We start from the raw sequence: 25,447 nt of genomic DNA on the forward strand, positions 1-25,447 counted from the left end.
TTCAGCAGACTCCTCATCTGTAACTCAGTTTCTTCTGTTTATTGCAGAAACGATATATAGGGAGCGGCTATCAGTACTTCAAGTGATTTCCCTTCAGTTGTGAATAAACACACAAAGAAGACCAACTTCATCATAGTCAAAGTCACATTCGACTACAGTTAAAAAAATGAGGTATGGTGGCGCCCTTGTCGGCCATATTGTCTGCAGCCAGGTCCCTCTCCTTTAGCCTCGTTTCCACTGTGCAGTATGTGCTAGTATGGGACAGCACGGTATGGTACGGTACGGTACGGTATGGCAATGCATACCCAGACCCAACTCTGCTGCGCAGTCCCACCACAGAGACTGCGTTTAAAATGTAGGTGGGGTTGTGACAGTAAACATTGCGGGACCAGCCTGGACCATTTTTCTTTTCTTTTTTTTCTTCTCCAGCACGGAAGACATTCATTGTGTGGGGCTCAGGCATCCAGGGAAAGCCGTGAGCATCCGCTCTCTGTGACACAGCTTGAAAAACTTTCTCATTGTGAACAACAGCGTCCAGCTCCACTGAATCTCCTCCATTCCTGTAGCGGAGAGAAGCGTCTGCACCTCGTCAGAACACCAGGGGGCAGTGGAGTGCCGACATTTCAATAAACCCAGTGGACAACCAGAGAGCACAAGGCGGAGTATATGAACAACAATGGAGGGTTTATACGCCGATGAGCTATTTAAATATTGCTGCTTGTCCAGAGTGACGATGGTCACTTCCAATCAGCAGACGGCTGCGCTGTAGCTCCTCCTTATCGGACCCGGTCCATAGTGCTAGGTACCCCAACGGAAGGGTGATGAAAAACTGTAACCCTTTGGTACGGTTCTTTCAGTGCCATTACAACTTTTGTCTGTGGGGAAGCATGAAAACCCAAACCGGACTAGACCGGACCGTGACGGCACATTCTGTGCAGTGAAACGAGGCTTTAGTGGTTGTTTCTGTATCTTTGTGGTAGTTTGTCTCTTTGCGATTGTTCATAGGGCTTTTGTAGTTGTTTAGTCTCTTTGTGGTTATTTACAGTTTTGTTGTGGTTGTTTACAGCATCTATGTTGACATTTACAGTCTCGTTGCGGTTGTGTAGTTTCGTGTTGTAGTTGTTTACAGTCTTGTTGTGGTCATTTATAGTTTGTGTTTGTGAAGGGTTCCTGGAAAGCGCTGCGGAGTGAGAGTTCCTATCTTCCCGCTCCTCTCTGCTCCCACCAGGCCTCAGTGAGTCACATGACGGAGCTGGAAAAACCTCCTGACCACTCACTCCTCCTCCTCCACGGTCACACTCACCGTCAGTCGGCTGTTGGCTCATGGTCTGTCGGTGTGTGTGTCTGGGCGTGTGTTTGCATGAGTGTGTGTCTATGTGTGTGTCCCCGTTAGCTAGCGGCTAGCCTCCATCGCACACAGGAAAACAAACCAGGCGAACATGGCGGACACAGCCAGGGACCCTCCACCAGAGACCACCGACTTCCAGGAGCTGGAGGACGGGGAGGACCTGTTCCCGGAACCGTCCAGCACACAGGAGGTAAGGAGGAGGAGGAGGAGGAGGAGGAGAGGCCGAGAGCAGCAGGGAGGCGTTCAGGGCGTGATGCTGACAGGACATCCACCCGCAGCGGCTTCCGCCGGGTTTTAATGTGTGTGTGTGTGTGTGTGTGTGTGTGTGTGTGTGTGTGTGTGTGTGTGTGTACCAACACGGCTACACACACATACACACACGGAGAGATGGCCTCTTCAGCTTCAGTTACTCGGAGAACAAACGGTCCCGTCAGGTGTCACGCAGGTGAGGGCGGTGCGTTCAGTGAACCTCGGAACAAACGCCATCATCAGGTGACTGTCACGCAGGTGAGGGCGGTTCGTTCAGTGAACCTCGGAACAAACGCCTCCATCAGGTGACTGTCACGCAGGTGGGAGTGGTGCGTTCAAGGAACCTCAGAACACACTGTGTGACAGGTGTGACCGCGCTTAGATACCTGGAGGAAAACGTCTCATTTATACACCGCCGATTACAACACAACATCTCAGGTTTTCTGTACTAATCCCAGTCTGGGAAACTGAAAGCAAGGTAATACAGTAAAATCAAACACAAGTTATAGTAAACATAGATAATAAGACAACCACAATTATACAGGGAAACGGTGTTTACACAATGTGCAACTGCAAATGTTGCCATGTAAATATCTTTTCAGTTTGCATGCAACATGTGTAAATGTTTGACAGAGAAACATAAAACTCCCACAGGAACACACACGAGCAGAATTAGGGACGATTGAAGGGAACATCTCTTATAACAGAAAGAAACCTGCAGAACCAGACTCGGTGCAGGAGACTTCCTGCAGAACCAGACTCACGGAGATGTCCTGCTAGACCTGTCATGTCTGGTGTCTGCAAACTACAGTCTCCCCTGTGATTTTGAAATGAAAGAATTGTCAATAAAAAAGTCTGATGTCTCACGGTCACCTGCACAAACCAGTGAGTCTGAGATAGTGAGAAGGTTATTGACTAGAGACTAGATTTAAGGTTGGTAAGCAGCTGAACTTAGACAGCTGAAGAAGGTGAAGTAGCTGAAGGAGTGAAACGACAACGATGCTCTGAAAGCACAACTTTTTGAAACAGCTCCCAACAAGGAACTTTTTGGAAACACTCTCCGATGGTTTATCATCTTTTTGTGTGTTTTCCATGGTTTGTTTCTTTGGTTTTTCATTTTCTCATGTCATAGTAACTTAGTGTTTTTCATCATCCAAGTTTTTTCCCAGGAGTTTGTTCTAATCTGATCAAACCTGCTGAAGGGCAACACACACACACACACACACACACACACACACACACACACACACACACACACACACACACACACACACACACACACACACACACACACATACACACACACACACACACACACACACACACACACACAGAGGCCTGTTGTAATGTTTTGTCATGTCAGCACTTTGGATTTCATTACTGGTGATGATCCTCTTCCTCCAGTGTGTGTGTGTGTGTGTGTGTGTGTGTGTGTGTGTGTGTGTGTGTGTGTCTTCACATTTTTCAGAATTCTGCAGATTATCTTTTGCACAGAGCTGCAAAACACAACTCAGCTTATAAACTTGTCGTATGAAAACTGTAGTACATGTTGCCTTTGAAGAGTTTTTCTTGTTTTTGCTGGTTTTAGCTTCCTAATCCACTTTACTTCTGTTTTAGCCACTTTAGCAGATTTTGCCATTTTAGTTCTTTCATTCTAACCTTTTTGTTGTTTATTGACATGTGAGCTTATGATGCATATTTTAGTTGACAAGCGACTGAACTTGGATGCACCAATACCAGTATCAGGTCCAATACTGCACAGAGTACTCTTACTCGTACTACGTGAACTCATGTGTTATCAACATTGGCCACGGGCCAACAAGAGAGCACGAGTGACGTCAGCGGTGTGTTATATTAATGAGAATGACAAAAGTAAGACGGACTGCAAATTATGTTCTGCTTTGCAGAGGTGATCCGTGGCAACGCACGTCCTTCACTTATTGTTTGCGTTTGATGAAAGAAACAGGCTCAATGGTATGTAATAAGTACTCTGTACTCTGTATCGGCGGGTCCTTAGTATTGATCGTTCTTTAAAAAAGTGGTATCGGTGAGACCCCATTCTGAAGCATTATTCTATTTTGTTGTCACATCTTTCACTTTAAAGTGTGACAGAAGAGATCGAGACCACAAGAAACTCTGGGACAGAAACGTGTTTTCACAGATAGTCTTGGGACGCCGCCGGGAGCCACTGATGTAACCCCGTTTAAGGACTTTAAGGTGGAGCCTCCTGAACGCGCTCCTGCCCGTTGCATCCACACACTAATCCACACTCAGTTGTCAGTTGTTTGACCCACCCAGCTCAAACTAATGCCGTGTAATCCCACCGTCCACCGTCAGTCCTCCACGGCACTCACTTTGGTGTTTGACTGAGTTTTGATTCAACTGGATCTTCATATTTCAGGATCTTGATCTGGCTGAAGACTAGTTTGGTGTCCACTGTAGCTTCTATGAATGGAGAATCCCCCTTAAACCTCACAGCTGACTGGACACATTGTGTTTGTCCTCCACAGTCCACGTCGTTCAGCTCCGACAACAAACTCCTGCATGTCCTCCCGTGGCCTTTAAACTCCTTCACCGTCTGTCCGTGGTAGTTTATAGTCTTTATATGGCTGTTTACTGTCGGTCGGTGGTAGTTTATAATCATTTATATGGTTATTTACTGTCTGTCTATGGTAGTTTATAGTCTTTATATGGCTGTTTACTGTCTGTCCGTGGTAGTTTATAGTCTTTTATATGGTTGTTTACTGTTGGTCGGTGGTAGTTTATAGTTTTTTATATGGTTGTTTACTGTTGGTCGGTGGTAGTTTATAGTCTTTATATGGCTGTTTACTGTCGGTCGGTGGTAGTTTATAGTCTTTTATATGGTTGTTTACTGTCGGTCGGTGGTAGTTTATAGTCTTTATATAGTTGTTTACTGTCTGTCGGTGGTAGTTTATAGTCTTTATATGGCTGTTTACTGTCGGTCGGTGGTAGTTTATAGTCTTTATATGGCTGTTTACTGTCTGTCGGTGGTAGTTTATAGTCTCTATATGGCTGTTTACTGTCGGTCGGTGGTAGTTTATAGTCTCTATATGGTTGTTTACTGTCGGTCGGTGGTAGTTTATAGTCTTTATATGGCTGTTTACTGTCGGTCGGTGGTAGTTTATAGTCTTTTATATGGTTGTTTACTGTCGGTCGGTGGTAGTTTATAGTCTTTATATAGTTGTTTACTGTCTGTCGGTGGTAGTTTATAGTCTTTATATGGCTGTTTACTGTCGGTCGGTGGTAGTTTATAGTCTTTATATGGTTGTTTACTGTCGGTCGGTGGTAGTTTATAGTCTTTTTATGGTAGTTTACTGTCTCTTTGGGGTTGTTTAAATCCTTTATATAGTTATTTACTCTCTGTGGTTGTTTACAGTTTCTTTGTAGTTGTTTGTGTCTTAGTTGTTGTTTACTGTCTTTTTGGGTTGTTCATAGTCTATGATTGTTTACTGTCTGTTTGCGGTTGTCTCGAGTCTATCTGTGGTTGTTCACAGTTTATTCATGGTTGTTTACATGCTATTTGCAGTTGTTTACTGTCTCTTTATAATTATTTACAGTTTCTTTGTTGTTGTTTACAGTATTTTTGCAGTAATTTCATGGCTTTTTGTGTTGTTTTACTGTATTTGGGTGGTTGTTTATGGTGTTGTGGTTGTACATTGTGCACCTGCTGTTGGTTAGAGCGAAGCTGTACGTTCCTCTGTTCTGATTGTGGCTGCAGAGTGATTGTCTTTAACAAACAGATCAGTAGTTTCTTGATGTTCAGCCACATTTCTCCTCTGGATCAGGCATCACAGTGGTCAGGCCTTCGGATCTGATCAGGTCGGGACCCTCAGTGAGGTTTTCACATTTGACCTCAGTGTGACAGCTTCTCATTAAAGTTTAAAGGAAAGGCTAATTGTGTGTGTGTGTGTGTGTGTGTGTGTGTGTGTGTGTGTGTGTGTGTGTGTGTGTGTGTGTGTGTGTGTGTGTGTGTGTGTGTGTGTGTGTGTGTGTGTGTGTGTGTGTGTGTGTGTGTGTGTGTGTGTGTGTGTGTGTGTGTGTGTGTGTGTGTGTGTGTGTGTGACACAACAGTGTTTGCTGAGTAAGGATGGAGGAAGCTCTTGTTATCATCGCTCACTTCCTCCTCTGCTGTTTTTCGTGCTCTCAGCTAAAATCCCTCCATCGTTCTCTCCTCTGGAAGTTCAGTTAGTGTCTACAGGTTGGCTTCACTGTCCGCAGGACGAGCTGGAAGGAAATTCACTGCTGGATTCAGCCAAGTGTTGGGTCTTATGTTTCTTTTTCAAAGTAAAAGCCTTTCTCTACACTGCAGAGTAGGGATTGATCGATACTGATACCAGTATCAAGTATCGTATCTGAGCCTGCACGGAGTACCCATACTCCCGAAAGAGCCCGGATACAACCCGGAGAGTATTACGTGACGAGGTAGTTTGCAGTAACACTCTGCGTATTGTTTGCATACTCAGTATAAATTAGGCTTAATGGTATTCAATAAGTACTCATACCGGCACTAAAGGTTTAGGAGCTAAAGGTTCGTACTCATATTTGTCCCTGTCTTTAAAAAAAAAGTAGTATCGGTGAATCACTTCTCCAAAGTTGCAACGCTGTTCCAGACACTGGTTTCGGGGGGGAAATCAATTTCTGGCAAATTTTCTTTGAAAATTCATGACGACTCAAAGCTTTTTCTTTTTTTAGTTTTTACAGGGAGAGAGGGATGGAAGCAGGGCTATGAATAATGAATGTTTCCAGCTCATATGATGCGTTATGGGAATAGCTTGAAATGTTTTTAGGATTTTTTTGGAAGAGTTATTTTTTATGTTCAATGCAGGAAAGTCATCCAAAAAGTGACATTTGTGTAAAAATGCCGTCAACGTATCTTTTGAAACTTTAGAAAACTTTGAATCTGTTTGAAACTGAAATCATGTAAAAGCAACAGGAAACTGACAGTGAAGTAGGCCGCCTTGTCTTTTCAAACATTGAATAACTTTAGTCTCTTTTAAACTTTGATTAACTTTGATTGATTCAGTGAAATGATCCTCGTAAGAAGACGTCAAAGCCTCCATCTTTCCTTTTGTTTCAAAGGAGTGAAGAGTTTTTATTGCTGTATTAAATCTGCACATTCAGAAAGTACGAACTTGTAAACTGGCTGCAGCGTGTTGGAGTCGTGTCAGGCGTACACGTATGTGGCTCGAGCCAGCGATGCCTCTAAAAGCACAAACTGTCTGCGGGGAATCAGGACCGCTTCATCGAGAAAACAAGACAAATCAGTGACTCCACTTCAGAAAACAAGCCAGAGAATTTCCAATAAAACGTCTTAAAGTGTCTTCTAGTAAGCACAGCTTGTAAAGTGGATCATAAATCGAGTGTTTCCCTCTGATGGTGCAGGAGAACACCACACTGGCTGATTCGGCCTTTTACACCCAGTTACACAACGGTTCTTGTGTTTTCATTACAGAAACGCGAAAAACAAGATTTTTTTTCAGATATTTGTCATTAATTGCGGCCGAATATCTGGAGCACAGAAATTGTTGTTCAGACCAGCCCTCACACCTCCTGATGCCAGCGAACACCAGCCAGGAGGCCTTTGTTAAGATAAACAACAAAAGGAAACTGCAGACTTTCCCCGAGGTTTGTTTAATTTAAAGAAAACAGAAGAAAAGGTTTGGATCCACTTTTCAAGCTCTGATCTGCCAACGCATGACACTGCACCATGTCGGCTGGAAATGTGACGTAATGAAGTTGTGTTAATGTTGTGACGTGGGCATCGGCCCCGGCCCCCGGCCCCGGCCCCCGGCCCCGGCCCCCGGCCCCGGCCCCGGCATCGGCCCCGGCCCCCGGCCCCGGCCCCCGGCCCCCGGCCCCCGGCCCCGGCCCCCGGCCCCGGCCCCCGGCCCCCGGCCCCCGGCCCCCGGCCCCGGCATCGGCATCGGCCCCGGCCCCCGGCCCCCGGCCCCCGGCCCCCGGCCCCCGGCCCCTGGCCCCCGGCCCCCGGCCCAGGCCCCCGGCCCCGGCTCGAAGGCTGTTTCCTCTCGGACAGGAAGGATGGATGACACACACTTTTTTTTAACCTCTTCTGTGGAAATATGTCAAGTCTGCACCGCTTCTGTCCACATGTGGCCTCATTCTGCTTCCTTTATTTCATCCTGCCCTGAAAGTTTGAGATGGGTTTTGAGTGTTGATACAAGACAACAAGATGTTTTGGCTTTGATTGAAGGATATAATAAAGTCTTACTGGGATACTCGTTTCTTCAACCAGCATAGTTAGTGCAGTAATTACACCAGAACAGAGACCTTCTTTGTAATAAACATCTAAACTAAGTGATGTTCCTGGAGACTAATTAATTAAACTTAGCCTAAAAAAAAAGAATTTCTAGAAACCAGATTTATGTATAATTGTATGTCAAGATCCTTTGAGGACTTTATTCTCAATCTTCAACTACGATCACATTTTAAAATCTGTAGCTGGAGGCTCTGGAGGCTAGTTGGAATAATATTCAATCTGCAATGTCACTTAACCGTGTGTGTGTGTGTGTGTGTGTGTGTGTGTACACAGTCACAACCAGCCAGTTTACCTGCAGAAGACATCAGCACCAACTCAAACGGACCCAAACAAGACTCACTGTTCGACGATGACCCCGAGGATCTCTTTGCAGGTAGACACACACACGCACACGCACGCACCAAGACTGCTCAGTTGTTTAAACACATCTCTCACAATTGCTCGTGTCTGTGTGTGTGTGTGCTTGTGTGTGTGTGTGTGCTTGTGTGTGTGTGTGTGTGTGTGTGTGTGTGTGTGTGTGTGTGTGTGTGTGTGTGTGTGTGTGTGTGTGTGTGTGTGTGTGTGTGTGTGTGTGTGTGTGTAGAGGCCACAGAGGAGGTGTCCCTGGACAGTCCAGAGAGAGAAGTGCTGCTGTCGGACGGCCCCTCGCCCGCCATCACCCCCATCACCCCTCCCACCTCCATCATCACGCCCCGCCTCGGTCACACCCATGACGACATGTTCACACACTCCTCGTTCGATGAGGTGGGTCACACTGCCGGCGCCGCCGCACTCCACCACGTGGTTATCACATTTATCTCCATCGTGATGTTTAATGAGCTCCATGTTAAACTGCTCAGGTTAAATTTTCCTGATCAATAACCAGTTCGCCTCTAGCAGAGGTACTGAAATCAAGCTTTAGTAGAAGAGCTACCGGAGGTAAAAAATGAAGCTGGACTTCATTGAGAATGAAAGCAGAATGGGGCCCAGATGAGTTCCCTGATGAACTCCACAGTCCAGAACTCCAAACTGTTGAAGGAGGAATCTGGTATCAGTGTAATTTTTTCAATACATGAAAGATAATCTGAAATATGTGGCAGTGTCTTTTAGCTGCTGTTGATGAAACTCTTCCTGAATGTTTGCTTGTGCTTCAGATCGAAGAGGAGGAAGGTGGTGATTCTTTTGACATCAACATATCAGTGTCCGACCCGGAGAAAGTCGGTGAGTTCACCCCCAACGCACAAAACCACCACCAAGTTCAAACATCTTCATCTAAACACAGCCAGTCAGTCTAGTCTGTCATTTTTAATGGAGTTCTTTGAATAACCGCTTGTGTAGTGGGACAGGAGTTTTCACTGACGTGATCCTAGGAGCTTAGGAGCTTAGGCAGTATTTTCAGTTTTTTAAAAACAATATTAAAGCTGTTTAAAACCGAATATAACACCTTCATATTTAACAACTTATAGTTGAAATTCCCAGCAGATATTTGTAAAAAAAAGCTTTTACAATCAAGTTTTTCCTCATTCTGATCAATAGTCCTGCAAAATGAGCATTTTTATCAGAAACCTTTAACTTTTATCAGATCATAACTGACAGTTTGAAAGAAACAAGCAAGAATTGAGCAGATGTGCAGCTAATAGTAATGCAATATTTTCAAGTTTAGTTAAAGTTTTAGTTAAATACATCATTGGAGTTATGTTAACATTTTGCCAATAATTGATAGGTTTTTGCATTTACTGCACATTAAAGAAATCCTTTGAAAATATATTAACTGCAGCCAATAATGTAACAATAGTACTGCAGGCCTTTTTAAAAGGCTTTATTACATTTAACATGGCCAGAATTATTCCACCACCAGGAGCGTTTCTCAACAGGAGCTCGACTGTAATGTCCTGTATCTGGGAATCTAAAGATGAATACAAACAGGAACCTTGAAAGATAAATATAAAAACCAGAAACCAGTTGAACTGGCCTGATACCTCTTCATCCTGTTTGCACTGTTAACACACCTCTGTGTGTGTGTGTGTGTGTGTGTGTGTGTGTGTGTGTGTGTGTGTGTGTGTGTGTGTGTGTGTGTGTGTGTGTGTGTGTGTGTGTGTGTGTGTGTGTGTGTGTGTGTGTGTGTGTGTTCCAGGTGATGGTATGAATGCATACATGGCCTATAAAGTGACCACTAAGGTGAGAAGCGAAGCCTCTCAGATGTTTTGTGTGTAAATTGGTTTATTTTGAATATTTGTTTCTTCTCCAGCTGAATTCACTCCGCTTGGAGCAGAGCGCATCAAAAGATGATGTTTAAGTTAAAAAACACATATTGTTCTCAAGAAATATATTACAGTCAGCATCACAGCAGAGATATAAACTAGAAAGCAGCGGGCGTTTAATTATCAATCCAACATTTGTTTTTTACACATTCTGAACATAGTTTTTTTTTTAACACTGTTAGTGAATTGTTAAAAGCTCCTGCATGTAGTTTGTAGTTATTAATCAAAGTTTTTGAAGAACTTTAACTGTTTCCTGTCTTTCTTTTTCCGCTCAGACCTCCATGTCCCTGTTCAAGCATAGCGAGTTTGTAGTAAAGCGACGTTTCAGCGATTTTCTGGGTCTGCACAGTAAACTGGCCTCCAAGTACCTGCACATAGGATATATAGTCCCTCCTGCACCGGAGAAGAGCATTGTGGGTAAGTACAACTTCTGCTTTACAAAGCAGGGTTTAGTGTCGGCAGCTCCGTAATGAGCATCTTCCCCCTCCGCAGGGATGACCAAGGTGAAGGTGGGGAAGGAGGACCAGTCGTCCAACGAGTTTGTGGAGAAGAGGAGGTCGGCTCTTGAAAGGTACATGTCTTCTACTCTGATTACTCTCCACACTACACACTTCTAATCCAAGCTGTGTGTGCGTTTGTGTTAAAGATCAACCTGGTGAGAAGTTTACAAAGGTTAAACCACAAATATTAGATACATCATTATCACTACAGTCCTCTGTGTGTGTGTGTGTGTGTGTGTGTGTGTGTGTGTGTGTGTGTGTGTGTGTGTGTGTGTGTGTGTGTGTGTGTGTGTGTGTGTGTGTGTTGAGAATACTGAGAGGAGGAAAAGGGGGCGGGGCTGACATTCGGCTGCCCTTTGCTCAGGCTGCTTGATTGACAGGAAGGTCAGCGAGTGACAGGTGATGGAGCTCAGGACTGCAGAATTCCACACTGATGGACACACACACACACACACACACACACACACACACACACACACACACACACACACACACACACACACACACACACACACACACACACACACACACACACACACGTGGAGTTTTTCAAACTTTTGAATCACATTCTTCTTCATATGACTGAGTTTACACGAGACCTCACGTGTTCATATCAGCTGATCTGAGTGATGTTTCATCCTTAAATTACAAATCGTCTCTAAGAGAACAAACACATTTTGAATCATCCTTAAATGATCACAACACACTTTGTCACTTTTATGAAGAAGCACGTCCTTTTATTGAACTGAGCCAGAAGACCTGACTCTGTTAACCCAGGTTTCACTGTGTAGCGTGCTCCCACCACAGAGAGTACGCTGAAACGGTAGGCAGGTCTGTGAATGAGGCAGGTATGTGACGTCGTTATGCAACAGCAGTCTCGGCCCTCTCGGGACCAACGCGGAGGTTGTGGCCGCAGCAGAGTATGTAAACAACAGAGGATTCATACGGCCGATGCGATATTTAGAAGTTGCGGGCTTGTCGACACTGACGTAAATCACTGGCCAATCAGCAGACGGCTGCGTTTGGCTCCTCCTTATCGGACCCGTTCTGCAGTGCTGCGAACCCCAAGGGAAGGGTGGCGAAAAATGGTAACGGCTAGGTATGGTACTTTCGGTACCATCCACAACTTTTATCCGTTGAAATACACCGAAACCCAACCGTACTGTAGCGGCACATTGGAAACGAGGCTTGTGTGAACTGATCCAGAAGAACCGACTCGTTTAGTGAACTGAGCCAGAAGAACCGACTCGTTTAGTGAACTGAGCCAGAAGAACCGATTCGTTTAGTGAACTGAGCCAGAAGAACCGACTCGTTTAGTGAACTGAGCCAGAAGAACCGACTCGTTTAGTGAAATGAGCCAGAAGAACCAACTCCCTGTTATTTAAGAAGTTTAGTGTGATCTGTGATCGGAGGAACGTTTGTTAAAGAGTAGCTGTTTCAGCCTGTTGTGTGTGTGTGTGTGTCCTTTTCTTCAGGTATTTGATGCGAACAGTGAAACATCCCATCCTGCTGAAGGATCCTGATGTCCTGCAGTTCCTGGAGAGTTCAGAGGTGAAACGTAACATTTCACTATTATTATTGTCATCATCAGATCACGGTGGCTGCTGAAATAATGCAGTTTTTGTTGTGACAACATTAAAATGATCCACTTTGATTCAGTCGAGCAGAGAAATGTTGAGTTCTCTCACAGCTTCACTGAGTGTTTTAATGCACTGATATCAACTATTACATTTCACCGAAATATTAAAAATCTTTCTGACCTAAATCTGCAGATTTCACTCAAAAGTCATCATCTTTGGATTAAGTTTACTCTTTATTTCAATAATGTCCAAGCCTCCAAGAACTCGCGTGAAAGGTGTCCTACCTCCTTAATGGGCTTTAATAATTGTAATAAATGATAAAACATCATGGTGAAGCTCCACTGACGTCGATGTGCTAACCTGCTGGCCTCAGCCTGTCCAGTGGCGTCAAACCTACGACCAGTAACCGGCCTGTGCCTGGCTTTTCACACTAAAATTTACAAAGAAGACTTGTTTTTCTTTTATCTTTTCATTTTAAATTTATTACACTCAAAATATAATTTTTTTTGATTCAGAGGTTGATTTAAATTTCACAAAAGACTAAATGCTATTAAGAATTCAATAATCCAAAAATTTCAATTCAAAGATTGATTTTTTTTTTACGGCATTTAGATCATTTAGGTCTTTATGTTTATATGTTCATTATGTTCATGTTCAGTAAATCTTATGCTCTGAAAAATGTGAACCTTTCAGAAGGGTCTTTTGGTTGTTCTTTTTTTAATGTGCGGTTTGGCCACTAGGGGGTGCCATTGAACCAGCCTGCAGGCTCTCATGTTTCTTTAGGGATTGTGTGTTGGGGAGCAGCGCTGCAGGACTCTGATGGGGGGGCTGTGGTCTCTCCACGGGGATCAGTGAAATCTGTTTTTCAGATCTGGAATTAATCTGCAGAATATAGCACAAAATCCAATCAGCTTGTTTTTTTCGACAAAGTGGAGAAACCATCCTGGGTGAGGTCAAACTAACACCTCTGAGATCTGCCCCGGGCTGTGGGGGGGCTGATTGTCCACTTTGAGTAAATCTGCTGCAACATTTCAAAGTGCTGCTGCACAGACAACTGAAACACAACAAATGGCTTCGTCAATCTAACAGGAGGACGAGGATGGGGGGGGGGGGGGGGGGGGGGGGGGGAAGAGGTTTGAATGAAGCTGCAATTGAAATCCCCCCCCCCCCCCCCCCCCCCCCCACCAAGACCACCACCACCGGCTGCCTCTGCTCATTTACCCCGTCGCACCTCCATGAGGGGCCCCGGGGACCCGGGGCGTCCCCCTGCCTGTTACCACTCTTAATAAATGAGATTGGAAAGGGGGAGGGGGGTGGTGTCACAGGTAAACCTCGCACGTCCGGGGAGGAAAGTAAACTTTTCCCAAAATGAAGAAAAATGAGCTTATTTCCAGACGGACGGCGGGGTGTTTTCACTCCCACGCTGGGGCTCGCAGGCCGTTTTTATAAGAGAGAGAGAGAGAGACTCTGTTCACTGCAGGGGAATGTTCTTCAAAAACCAGATGACAATGTCTGGTTGTTTATTCATCATTGTAACTAAATCTCTGGCAGCTCCACACAGCGAGACGTCATTATTGATTTTTATTTGATCTAAAAGTGGAACAAAAACCTTTGAGCTTTATTTTGTTTCTCCAGATCTTAAAACCTTCGTATGTCGGTTTAGTTCCGCAGGTTCGTTTTCACCGTGATTGTCTCTTGGCGGGAAGTTTCAGTCCACTGATGCCCCTGAAACGTGTCCATCAGAAGAATCAGTTCACGTTTTGTGTCTTACAGGTTTGAAGCTGCTCCTGGGTTTTGGCCCACAGGCCGAATGTCTTTTCTCTTGAAATCTCTACGTGCACATGGGCACCAATGTAACCTCATACAGTCAGATCAGACTTCTGGAGTCTGTTTTTCTGCGTGTGTGTTTTCACTGTGGCATTACGAGGTTTGCATAGTTCTGATGGTTTTCCGGTTCTTTACTTGTGCAGTTGCCGCGGGCCGTCAGCACTCAGGCCCTGAGCAGCGCCGGACTCCTCCGGATGGTCAACAAGGCGGCCGACGCCGTCAACAAGATGACCATCAAGATGAACGAGTCTGACGCCGTGAGTGGAGGAGGAAGAGTCTCGAAGAACTGAAGACAGGGAGGCGAGACAAAGATAGGAAGATAGAAACGAAGAAGAATGAAGCACGGTTATGAAAGAATGAAGAAGCGAGAGAAACAAAGAGGAAGTTAATGAGAAACAAGAAAGACAGGATGAGGATGGTATCAAAAATCCAAACCAACAGTTGTGAACAAATGAAGGTGAAATCCATTAATTTGATCATTTTACTGTATGCTGCCCCCTAGTGGCGATGAAGATCACAGCTACTCAGCATGAATCACTATTTACAAGTTAAAGATTCACGTCAGGGTAAAGTGACGAATTCAGAAACACGTGAAAATAATGTTAAAACCAGGATGAGTGACTTCTCTGTGAATAAGACCAGACAGATGAAGTAATTTTGTGTGTGTGTGTGTGTGTGTGTGTGTGTGTGTGTGTGTGTGTGTGTGTGTGTGTGTGTGTGTGTGTGTGTGTGTGTGTGTGTGTGTGTGTGTGTGTGTGTGTGTGTGTGTGTGTGTGTGTGTGTGTGTGTGTGTGTGTGTGTGTGTGTGTGCGTGCGCAGTGGTTTGAGGAGAAACAGCAGCACTTTGAGAATCTGGACGTCCAGCTGAGGAAGCTTCATGCCAGCGTAGAGTCTCTGGTCTGCCACAGGAAAGGTTCGCTCACTTTATTCTCTCTCATCATTATGATCCAGGATGTTGAATCGAAACCTGTGTGACTGCAGAGATATGGACTGGACATGTAAAATGGTGAAAATGATTACAGTATTGGTTGTTACATGGTGTAGAACCCAAGAGTGAAATGTCTAAAAAGCTCCTCCTATAGCTGGTCCTTGATGTGTGTTTTCACAAACTCCTCTCTCCTCTCAGAGCTCTCGGTCAACACGGCTCAGTTTGCCAAGTCGGCGGCCATGTTGGGGAACAGCGAGGACCACACGGCTCTGTCTCGAGCTCTCTCCCAGCTGGCTGAGGTGGAGGAGAAGATCGACCAGCTGCACCAGGACCAGGCCAACGCAGACTTCTACCTCTTCGCCGAGCTCCTGGGAGACTACGTTCGCCTGCTCACCGCCGTCAAGGTGCCGACAGCGGGCGCCACGCCTTTTCAATCTTGGTTCATTCAGAAGAGCCACACATTAGAGCGCGTGTGTGTGTGTGTGTGTGTGTGTGTGTGTGTGTGTGTGTGTGTGTGTGTGTGTGTGTGTGTTCAGGGTGTATTTGACCATCGGATGAAGACGTGGCAGAAGTGGCAGGACAGTCAGATGCTGCTGCAGAAGAAACGGGAGGCCGAAGCCAAACTGCAGTTCACCAACAAGCCGGACAAGCTGCAGCAGGCCAAAGACGAGATCAAAGAGGTGAATGACTTCAGCTGCTCGGCGAGTGGAAACACAAAGAATAACTTCAGTTTAGGGCTACGAGTACCTGGTATCCTACAGGGTACTGAGACGAGTACTCCTTTAAGGCCATTAGGCCTGATTCACCCCCAGTGGAATGAAATGTGAAGGTTCAACCTCGGCCTGGCCTCTGTCTGGACGCGACATTCACTTTTCATAAAGTTAAGAAATCCGCAAGAAAAAGTTTGAAAATACACTTTAAAGTTGGACTTTTTAAACAATCATCAGCTGGTTTATCCGACTGTAGTGGGGGGGTGTCAGTGTGACGGGTTGGTGTAACGTGTCACTGACTGTGTACATGCTGTGGTTTCAGCCTTTTACTGCTGCAACATGTCACATTTCTTGTTTTCATGATGTCAACATACTGAAAACAGACTGAACTCTCCAGGCTGTATGTACTCTCTGCATGGCAACTTATTCCACCAATCAGAGGAGTCCTGCAGCACGAGTCCCACTCACCAAAGACATGATGGATGATTTGGTTTGCTTTAAAAGTTATTTACTAGTTTTTCTAATCCACGTTCTGAGAAGGGACAGGATGAAGCAAAAAGCTCATTCAGTGGATGTTTTTTTTTAAGTGTAGTTGACTTTTCTTTTCTTTTTCAACAAGTCTTTATGATCAAGGTTCACAATCTCCACTTTCCGTTTCACAGGAGAAAAAACAAAAACAACAAAAAGAAAAAACACCAAAATAAAACAGAACACTGAACATCTCGGCAAAAAGGCACTCTGGTACAATCAGAGGTTCAAGTCCCTAAATAAACACGGCACTCCCCCGAACATATCGACATACAGCCAATCAGATGAGCACAATATAAAAGACCAACGAGTTGAATTTAAAACAAAAACTTAAATGAGTAAATAAGTAGAACACATCTCACTGAAACCACGTGGAAACCACAAGAACAGAACTACGGTAAAATGAGCAACAAGAAGAATAAAGACTAAATACCGGTCCTCTGAGGGCTCCTTTACAGTATTCAGAGTCGCGTAAACGGGCCTGAACAAGAGTGAAGGAGAGAGACAGAGCAGTTATTTAGGTGACTTTATTCTCATTAAAACAAAACAAACACAATGAAATTTAGCTGCACCAGCTCGGCTCAAACTAAAACCACAGAAAAAAAATAAAAAACAATATTTAAAGTGCAAAATTGACTCGTGGAATTAGAATTGTTGCATGATAAAGTGTTTGTGTGTAATAAAAGCAGGGAGTGAGCGCACCATCACCCTCACACAGGATCCCATTGATAATGGCTCCGCTGGTAGAGCGAATCCTCTCTCACACTGAGGGTTGCAGGTTCGATTCCCAATGAGTGAATTAATGATGTGAGGAGATTTGTGGAGTGATGAAACAGTGAAGTTCATTAAACATCCACCAACACTGGAATGTTAAATGAAACGGTGTGGCTGAGAAATCCTCCCACCACACACACACACACACACACACACACACACACACACACACACACACACACACACACACACACACACACACACACACACACACACACACACACCTTCACAGTTCAGTCATGTGAAAAGTTTTTCCCTCTTCAGACTTCACACAGCCTCAGCAGACAAACACGAGCAGGAGAGAGAAAAGTACTTTATTAGAGAGCCTGTTGAAGCTGTCACCACACAAATTCATCCTGCCTCTGTCAGGATACACACACACACACACACACACACACACAGGCGAAGGCAGCGTGGTCGGGGGTCGGGGCATTAGAGGCGAGCAGCTGTCAAGGCAGCGTGGTCGGGGGTCGGGGCATTAGAGGCGAGCAGCTGTCAGCCGCGGGGTTTTGGGGAGGAGGACGGGGGAGTTTTTGGGGGGAGAGGCTGTCAGAAGCTGCAGACCAGGACAGATCGCAGTAGAGTTACAACCCACATTTATTCGGACCCGACGAGAGTTTTCCCGCCTGTCAGGCGGCGAGGGTTCACCGTGAGACAACAGAAAACACACACCCGGAGCTTCCTGCACGGGCCAACGAGCACTTTGACTTCACGGAGCTGGAAAACAGGAAACAGGTTGTTTTCTCCACATCACGCCGAGGAGAAACGTGAGCTCAGATATTTCATCTGATCCTGTGTGTGCGCGATCTGCGTGTTTCTCTCGTGTTTGAAGAGAAATACTTTTCCTGCTAACAAGCCACAAACAGAAGCTTCGTCTAAAAACAAATGAAGATTTTGATACAAACATCAAAAATATATATATTTATGCACAAGAAATTCTCAGGATCAAATTAAATCAACAATCGTGAACTCCAATAAAAGAGAACTGTCACTCTGTTGCCATGGCGACAGTGATTGACATGTGATGCCCAGTTGGTAGTTTCTATTAGATAAATCAATGAATCAATTCATGTAACACTGATATGCTGAGGTTGTTAGGCTGTAAACATAAACATTAATCTAAATCTGGCCACTGTGGAGCTGCAAGCTTTATGACTGAAGGTAAATAAAATTCATGTGCAGCCACAAAACATGTTTAAACCTTTAAATGAAGATCACACACACACACACACACACACACACACACACACACACACACACACACACACACACACACACACACACACACACACACACACACACACACACACACACACACACACACACACACACACACACACACACACACACACACACAGACGGGTTGCCAGGTTTGCAGAGAGGCTTTTTTCTTTCCCCTCAGTGGTTTCGTTGCTCTCATGTTGGATCTTCCTCTATTATTTTGGAAGCTCTGAGCATTTCCTCCAGCCTCTGAAATTGTGTTGCATTTCCCCTGCCATGCTTTCCTTCAACCAGGAGATTGAGGAGGTAGGACCTGCCCCGTCTGTCTGTCTGTCTGTCTGTCTGTCTGTCTGTCTGTCTGTCTGTCTGTCTGTCTGTCTGTCTGTCTGTCTGTCTGTCTGTCTGTCTGTCTGTCTGTCTGCTTGCTTGCTTTTCACCTTCATTATTGCCTCTTTATTTTTCCTCTCTGAGTTAAAAACCTGCATTTTTTTGTTTTGTTTTTCTGGCTGAAAGTTCTGCAGAGTCGCGTCAGATTCTCTTCATTTTGGAACAAAACTACTGAAAGCCACACGCCTTCCTCCATTTGGGTTCATTTTGTATTTTCAACTTGAGCCACACTGAATCCTTTACATTCAACCTGCAATCACATCATTCCTAAACTCATTCTGGAATTGGATTCAGTCGCATAAAATATTTGAGCATCATATCTGGTGAACTAAAAGCTCTAAACATCAAAACGTCGAACATCTTTTTTGTGAAATAGCAAAATGTTATTTGCTAAACGTGCGAATTAATAAAATAAGCCATGAAATGTGAAATAATCACACCGTCACATAAAGGTAATAAACCGTAACTTTGAGTGTTTTTCAGAGTGTGGCGGGTTCAGAGAAATGACGCCTAATCCCACTGAGTCCCTGGGGGCAGTTAAAGTGCTTGTGTCAGATAATCTGTCATTTGTGATGATTTTAATCGAAAACACAGTGGGATCAGTGTGGTTTCCTTCAGCGTTGTATTTCCAACAGCTTCTATGTTATATGGTCTAATATTTAGTTCTTCGTCTAAAACAGGACTGTTTGCAGTTCCGATCGGATTCACTAAGCATCTCCAAACAATGTGGGGTAAATGTTCTGCTCCTGTTTGTCTTTCAGCTGGAGGGTAAAGTCCAGCAGGGCGAGCGAGACTTCGAGCAGATCTCCAAAACCATCCGGAAAGAAGTCAGCAGGTTTGAGGTGAGATGGATGGATGGATGGAAGAATGAATTGGTGGCTGAATGAAGGGATGAAGTGAGAGGGTGAATCATATCAGTCAATATAATGAAAATGTGTGTTGTTGTGTTTTATTTCCACAGAAAGAGCGAGTGAAGGACTTTAAAACCATCATCATCAAATACCTGGAGTCCCTGGTTCAGACACAACAGCAGGTCAACAGTTTTTCTGAATATCAACTCTGCTGTGAACCGTTTCTCTCTAATGTCACGGATTGGCTTCATACTTTGAATAATTTATCTTACGGCACATTTTAACTTTAAATTTCTTCTTACAATGAGAAGATTCCTTTAGTCATTGAGGTGACTGCAAGATGGATGTTTGAATGTCTTCAGAAAATTTCCTGCCCATTTCCCAGGTTTTTTGTTATTTAATCCAATCCTCCATATGTCAGTCCTCTATCATTGTCTGTAATGCTCATCTGTAGCTGCATTTCAACCACATGAACTTTACCCAAGAACCAAGAACCGTCACAAGAACTTTCCCAAAGAAATAGCTTTCTCCAGGCTTTAGGAGCCATCCCAGGAGCTGAGTGTTGATGTAGAGGTCTGAGCCCTGAGCCAGGCCGTTGTCTGGAGTCTGGTTCTGCAGAAAGTCTCCTCCTCAGAGTCTGGTTCTGTAGAAAGACTCCTCCTCTGAGGGTACATCCACACGACGAAAAAACAATCTTTTTCCTCTCTGGCCTTCTCCCAAAAACTCTAGTCCACACCTCACTATGAACACGGCTCAATACGAGGCTTCAGGGCATGTAGTACACATGCCAGGCCTTTAGGGGCGCTGTGACTCACCAAACAACAAAAACGCAGGTGAAGACAGACCACATAGAAATTTAGAAGTAGACTCCTGCATTAAACACTTAAACCACTATATATAATTCTAGTTTTATAGGTCTATGGCCCCGCTCCGCCTGCTTCTTGCTTCTGCAGCTCAACTGGAGCTTCTAGTCCCTGATTGTTGTGGTTATTAGGGGACGTTGTGGACCGCGGTGGGGGGAGGAGGGGGGCGATTACGTCACCTTTTTTCCACGGATGATCGTCTTTGCCGACTTTGCCGTCCACACCCCGGGTGGTTGGACCGTACGAGCCGGGGTTTTAGAATTTACCCACTCTGGACCCGTGTTCAAAAAAACCCGTCTTCGGGCACCTAAAAACCGCAGTAACGCCATCCACTAGAATGCCTGTTTACGTTGCGTATTACGGTAAAGCTGTCAGAAGCCGACGGAAGCTTCATGGTGCGTTCAAGTACACCCCAGTTGCAAGCATAAATCACAACAGCAGAACTGTACAGGTGTATTGTAACAAAAATTCATCAGAAATCAAATTGTTTTCAGCTAACTCTACCACATTCTTATTGTAGACTCACAGGTAGCTCTGTGCCAATTTTCAACTAGAATTACTGTAGCTTTTTCTCACAATCACACAATGAATTCACACCCAATATACGTTACTATACATCCATAAATTCATGGAAAATCTAATTGTTTTCAGCAAACTGCACCACATTCTTATTCTACAGACATGTTACACTCCACATTCGACAAAATGCGACAGTGATTGTAGTTGAAAATTGACCCACAGGTACCTGGGGGCCTGTAGACCAAGAATGTAGTGACGTTAGCTGAAAACAATTAGATTTTTTATGAATTTATGTTACAATACTCCTGTACAGTATTGTTTTTGTGATTTATGCTTGCAACTGGGGTGTACTTGAACGCACCATGAAGCTCCCTTCGGCTTCTGACTGCTTTACCGTAATACGCAATGTAAACAGGCACTTCAGTTTAAACCGCGGATGGCGTTACTCCAGTTCCTAAAACATGCCTCATGTGGATGATAGGCCAAAAACAGCTCGTTTAGGTGAACCGGTTTCCTGGTGTGGACGGCCCCTGAGTCTGGTTCTGCAGAAAGTCTCCTCTGAGTCTGGTTCTGCAGAAAGTCTCCTCTGAGTCTGGTTCTGCAGTTAAACCGTCTCCTCTGCTTGCTGTTGTAGAATTGTTGGTTTTCTAAGTAAAAGTGCTTTGAAATTTGGAGGAAGTCATTCTGTCATCTTACTGTTTACCGTTCAAATCAAATGATTCTGAATTGAAATGAGTTTGACTCTTTTAAATTAAACTTTAAACATAGAATTTTTATTTTGAAACACATTTTCAGGTGATTTTCTGTCTTTTCTTCTCCTGCAGCTGATCAAGTACTGGGAGGCCTTCTTACCCGAGGCCAAGGCCATCTCATAGAGTCCTCTTGCCCACGACAGACAGTCCCGACCAGCTCCGGTCAAACTACACTACCCACAATGCACCAGTCCCTCGCCGCCTCACCCCTCCAGACTGAAGAAGAGAAGTGATGAAGTGAATCGCAGCAGAAATCAACAAAGCGCTCCTCATTTCTTCAGAGTTCATGCTTTCTGTGTAAACCAGCTCCGGAAGTCCCATTAAGTCCAGATCAACACGCTTCTGACTTCCTGTGAGGATTTTTCTATCGTCTTTCTCCGAAGCCTGCAGTGCTCCGCTTTTCTGGCTGATAGCTCATAAATCTGACGGTGAACGCAGCACGAGTCACGGCTCCGGCGACGGAGTCAGTTTTTCTTTGTTTATCCCGTCGGTGGACACGAGGGAAGCAGGTGACTGCAGTCTGAGAACAAAGACAAAACGACGACCACGTCCGGGACGCTCATCAGGACCGTGAACACGAAACCCAGAAATATACAAAGAAATCGCTGACGGACTATTGCTCATGAGGAGTTGTGATAGTACGATCAGATTGATCTTGAAGGGAGAGTTTTAAGTTAACTATAGCCACACATGCGCTGCACGGCTTTAGTTAAATATGCGATAACCTTGAGTTTTGTCCTGGCGTCACCAGGTTCACTGGTGAAATTATGTGAAAAATTATTTGTAAACAAAAAGTATCTCAGTTGAGTCGTCTTCGTCGTGTATATTGGGAATTATAACATTGTGGTACATTTACAGCCCTATTTCCTACAATATGTTCACCACTGAGGAACAACTAACCTACTACTAAAAGTTGACAGAAGATCGCACTGTGACTCACTACTGCCGCCTAATGCACAAAAGTGGTATTACACACATGTTGTGCACTGGACCCTTATAGTCGAGGGCAGTTTCTCACATTTAACTGAATGCTTCCACTTTGGTGATCCATTAAAAAAAGAGTCATTTTAAATCTGCTGATGTTTGATATTGTTTGAGCTTCACGGCTGATGAGCGTCCTTCACACTGATTTTCCTGAAACATAGAAATGCTAAATCTCCTGCGTCCCCCTGCTGTTTCCCTCGTGGCTGCAGACACCGAGCTCTCCGGCTGCTCATATCCGTCCCATGAGGCCAAACGGAGCTGTCGTCCAAAACGTCTACTTTCCTGATGGTGAAATGTTTTTTTTATTTGTTCCAAACCAGCAATGTGAAAAAAGACACTGCGCTCCATCCTGCTTTGTTTGCACTCTGTGTGACTCCTGGAGGGAAATATTGCAGCTTTTGTCCATCAATTCAAATGATTCAAACAGATTCCAGGTTTGCTTCCCCCTGCTGTGTTTCTCATTAATGTGGATATCGTGGTTTTAGGTTTCATGCTAACTTTGCGACTGAGCAGACTGAATGCTAATGCTCATGAATCCCACCTTGGATTCTCCGTATGAAACCTGCTTTGATGGCGATGCAGTAAATGTCCGCCTCATTGGGGCCGTTCCACCGGACTGATGAATCTAAAGCATCACGTTGCTGTTTGCAGAGATCAGAAACCAAACTTTTGAAACGTGCATCATTTCTTTGTACTTGAGTTAGCATTAGCTCTGTAGCCACGATGCTTTGATGGGGAAGGCAGCAGGCTGGTTGATGGTTCTGTGGTTTACTGAAGGTGAGCGGGGATCTAGTCGCTGATGAAGGACTGACCAGTCATCTTTTATATGTGTTGTATTTCCTGTTGGCTGATTGCTCCCCACACTTCCTCTTACACCTTTCAAAATAACAGTTGCTGTATGATCGAGAGTGAAGGCAACAACAACAAGAAAGAAGTAATCACAACTCTGCAAATATTCATGAAAGCTTGCGTTAGAAGTTGTTCAGGATCCGTTTCATGGTTTCTGGGTTGTTTTCCTTTCGGGAGGCGTTGTTATCAGTTTGCATGTTTGGAGCCTAACTGTCACATGGTGGTGTAGTGGTTATCACTCTCACCTCAGTGAGAAACCTCTGGTTCAAGTCCAAAAACAGGTTTGAGGTTAATCCTGACTTTTGTCTGTGTTGGACTGCTGACCTGTGCAGGTGGAACATGGCTCCACTGTTGGCTGGGTCGGCTGCACTGAGACTCTCCAGGGTGATGGAGGGATGAATGAACGTGAAAGTGAGGCAGAAATATCTTAATTGTCCCATTTTAGCTTTTGGTAGAGCAGAACACAACCGCTTGGTTTCCCATCGTCTGGTCCCACCGCAGGGTGCAGGAGGAAGTGTGAGGGTGACAGGTGACAGGAAGGGGGCGGGGCCAAGCATCCAGACTCCGCCCCACACTGTGACCAACAAAGACACAAATCCAGAATGTGTTTCTGACTTATTCTTTATTTCATGCATATTTCTTTCAGGTTTATTCCACAACTCGTAAATGTGATGTTTTGTTTTTTTAATCTCTTGTTTGATCGAAGCTGGAATGAAAACTGGAAGTCTTTCTGTTTCAACTCGTTATTTCCATGAATCAGCACACGTCTGCAATCACCTTGTTGTTCTGTTGTCATTGGAGGATGTTTAATAATTGAGAACTTTGAATATTGATTGATTTTTTTTGTTGTTTTTTTAAATGCTTTCTGAGATTTTTTTTATTTTAAAGAAGTTGTTTGGTTTGGATGTGATTCCTGCAGATGTTTGACCACTTTAATTACAGTAAAGGAATGTATGTCATCCACACTGAACGCCGGTCACTTCTTTTCTCTTCTAACAGTTTATAGGGAAACTGAACAAAACTTTCACATTTATTAACATAGGTTTAAAAAAACAAACAGTCCTTGAATGGATTTCATTTACTTATTTACAAATTTTTTGTGAAGTATTCACACTTCTCTGGGGTTGCTGCAGCCGATTCAAACAAATCTTATCTAGATTTAAACACTTAATTACACAATAAAATGTACATTTCTTCTTCAGGACAGTTGTGCAAATCATACATGAATCTAGATTACAGACTTTTCAAGCTCCAAATGGTGAAATATTAGTCATTTCTATTTAATGCTAATTAAATCATTACCACATATAAAGTTAGTTAAATATAAATATGTATCATGAGTAAAAACATTTACTGATTTTCTACACATTCAAACCATTGTGATTTCTCACACTAAAACTTTCACATTTATCTTCAGTGTTGTACAAGTTAGAGAAATACTTCATTACTTCTGTAACATGCTCTACAGTTACTTTGATAGTTCCTAAAAGTAAACAAATTTTTTTTGCAAAAGCCACTTTGAATTTGTTTTCTTATAATAGATTGCTTCATTTATAATGCATAGCTTCATATGTCATAAAAATAAATTACATCACTTGATGTAGATGCTCTATAATCTGGATGTTAGAGAAGGAAGATGCTCCATAATCTGGACGTTAGAGGAGGAAGATGCTCCATAATCTGGATGTTACAGGAGGAACGTGCTCTATAATCTGGATGTTAGAGGGGGAAGACCCTCTATAATCTGGATGTTCGAGGAGGAAGACGCTCAATAAAATGGGTGTTAGTGGAGGAAGATGCTCTATTATCTGGATGTTAGTGGAGGAGGAAGATGCCCTATCATCTCGATGTTAGAGGAGGAAGTTGCTCTATAATCTGGATGTTAGAGGAGGATGGTGTTCTATAATCTGGATGTTAGAGGAGGAAGATGCTCTATCATCTCGATGTTAGAGGAGGAAGATGCGCTATCATTTTGATGTTAGAGGAGGAAGATGCTCCATAATCTGGATGTTACAGGAGGAACGTGCTCTATAATCTGG

General features: G+C 44.1%; 1 protein-coding gene across 2 annotated transcripts; it reads left to right on the forward strand.

The window, feature by feature from the left end:
* Positions 1-1,217: 1,217 nt before the first annotated feature.
* snx2 (sorting nexin 2) lies at positions 1,218-24,376 on the forward strand. 2 transcript variants are annotated; one of them, XR_013935486.1, is made up of 16 exons: positions 1,302-1,538; positions 8,169-8,268; positions 8,479-8,639; positions 9,029-9,095; positions 10,009-10,052; positions 10,411-10,552; positions 10,628-10,706; positions 12,111-12,186; positions 14,186-14,299; positions 14,862-14,955; positions 15,169-15,374; positions 15,507-15,650; positions 19,352-19,432; positions 19,552-19,623; positions 21,648-22,123; positions 22,690-24,376. XR_013935486.1 is itself a non-coding variant. In XM_080467994.1 (15 exons), the coding sequence occupies exons 1-15, from the start codon at positions 1,440-1,442 to the stop codon at positions 21,696-21,698; spliced, it is 1,530 nt and encodes a 509-aa protein (XP_080324120.1). In that variant the 5' UTR covers positions 1,218-1,439; the 3' UTR covers positions 21,699-24,376. The 2 variants fall into 2 exon arrangements, 1 of the variants encoding a protein (XP_080324120.1); XM_080467994.1 differs by having other exon boundaries at positions 1,218-1,538; positions 21,648-24,376.
* Positions 24,377-25,447: the final 1,071 nt, after the last annotated feature.

The sequence above is a fragment of the Lipophrys pholis genome, assembly GCF_963383615.2.
Source record: "Lipophrys pholis genome assembly, chromosome: 7".
Lineage (NCBI taxonomy): Eukaryota > Metazoa > Chordata > Actinopteri > Blenniiformes > Blenniidae > Lipophrys > Lipophrys pholis.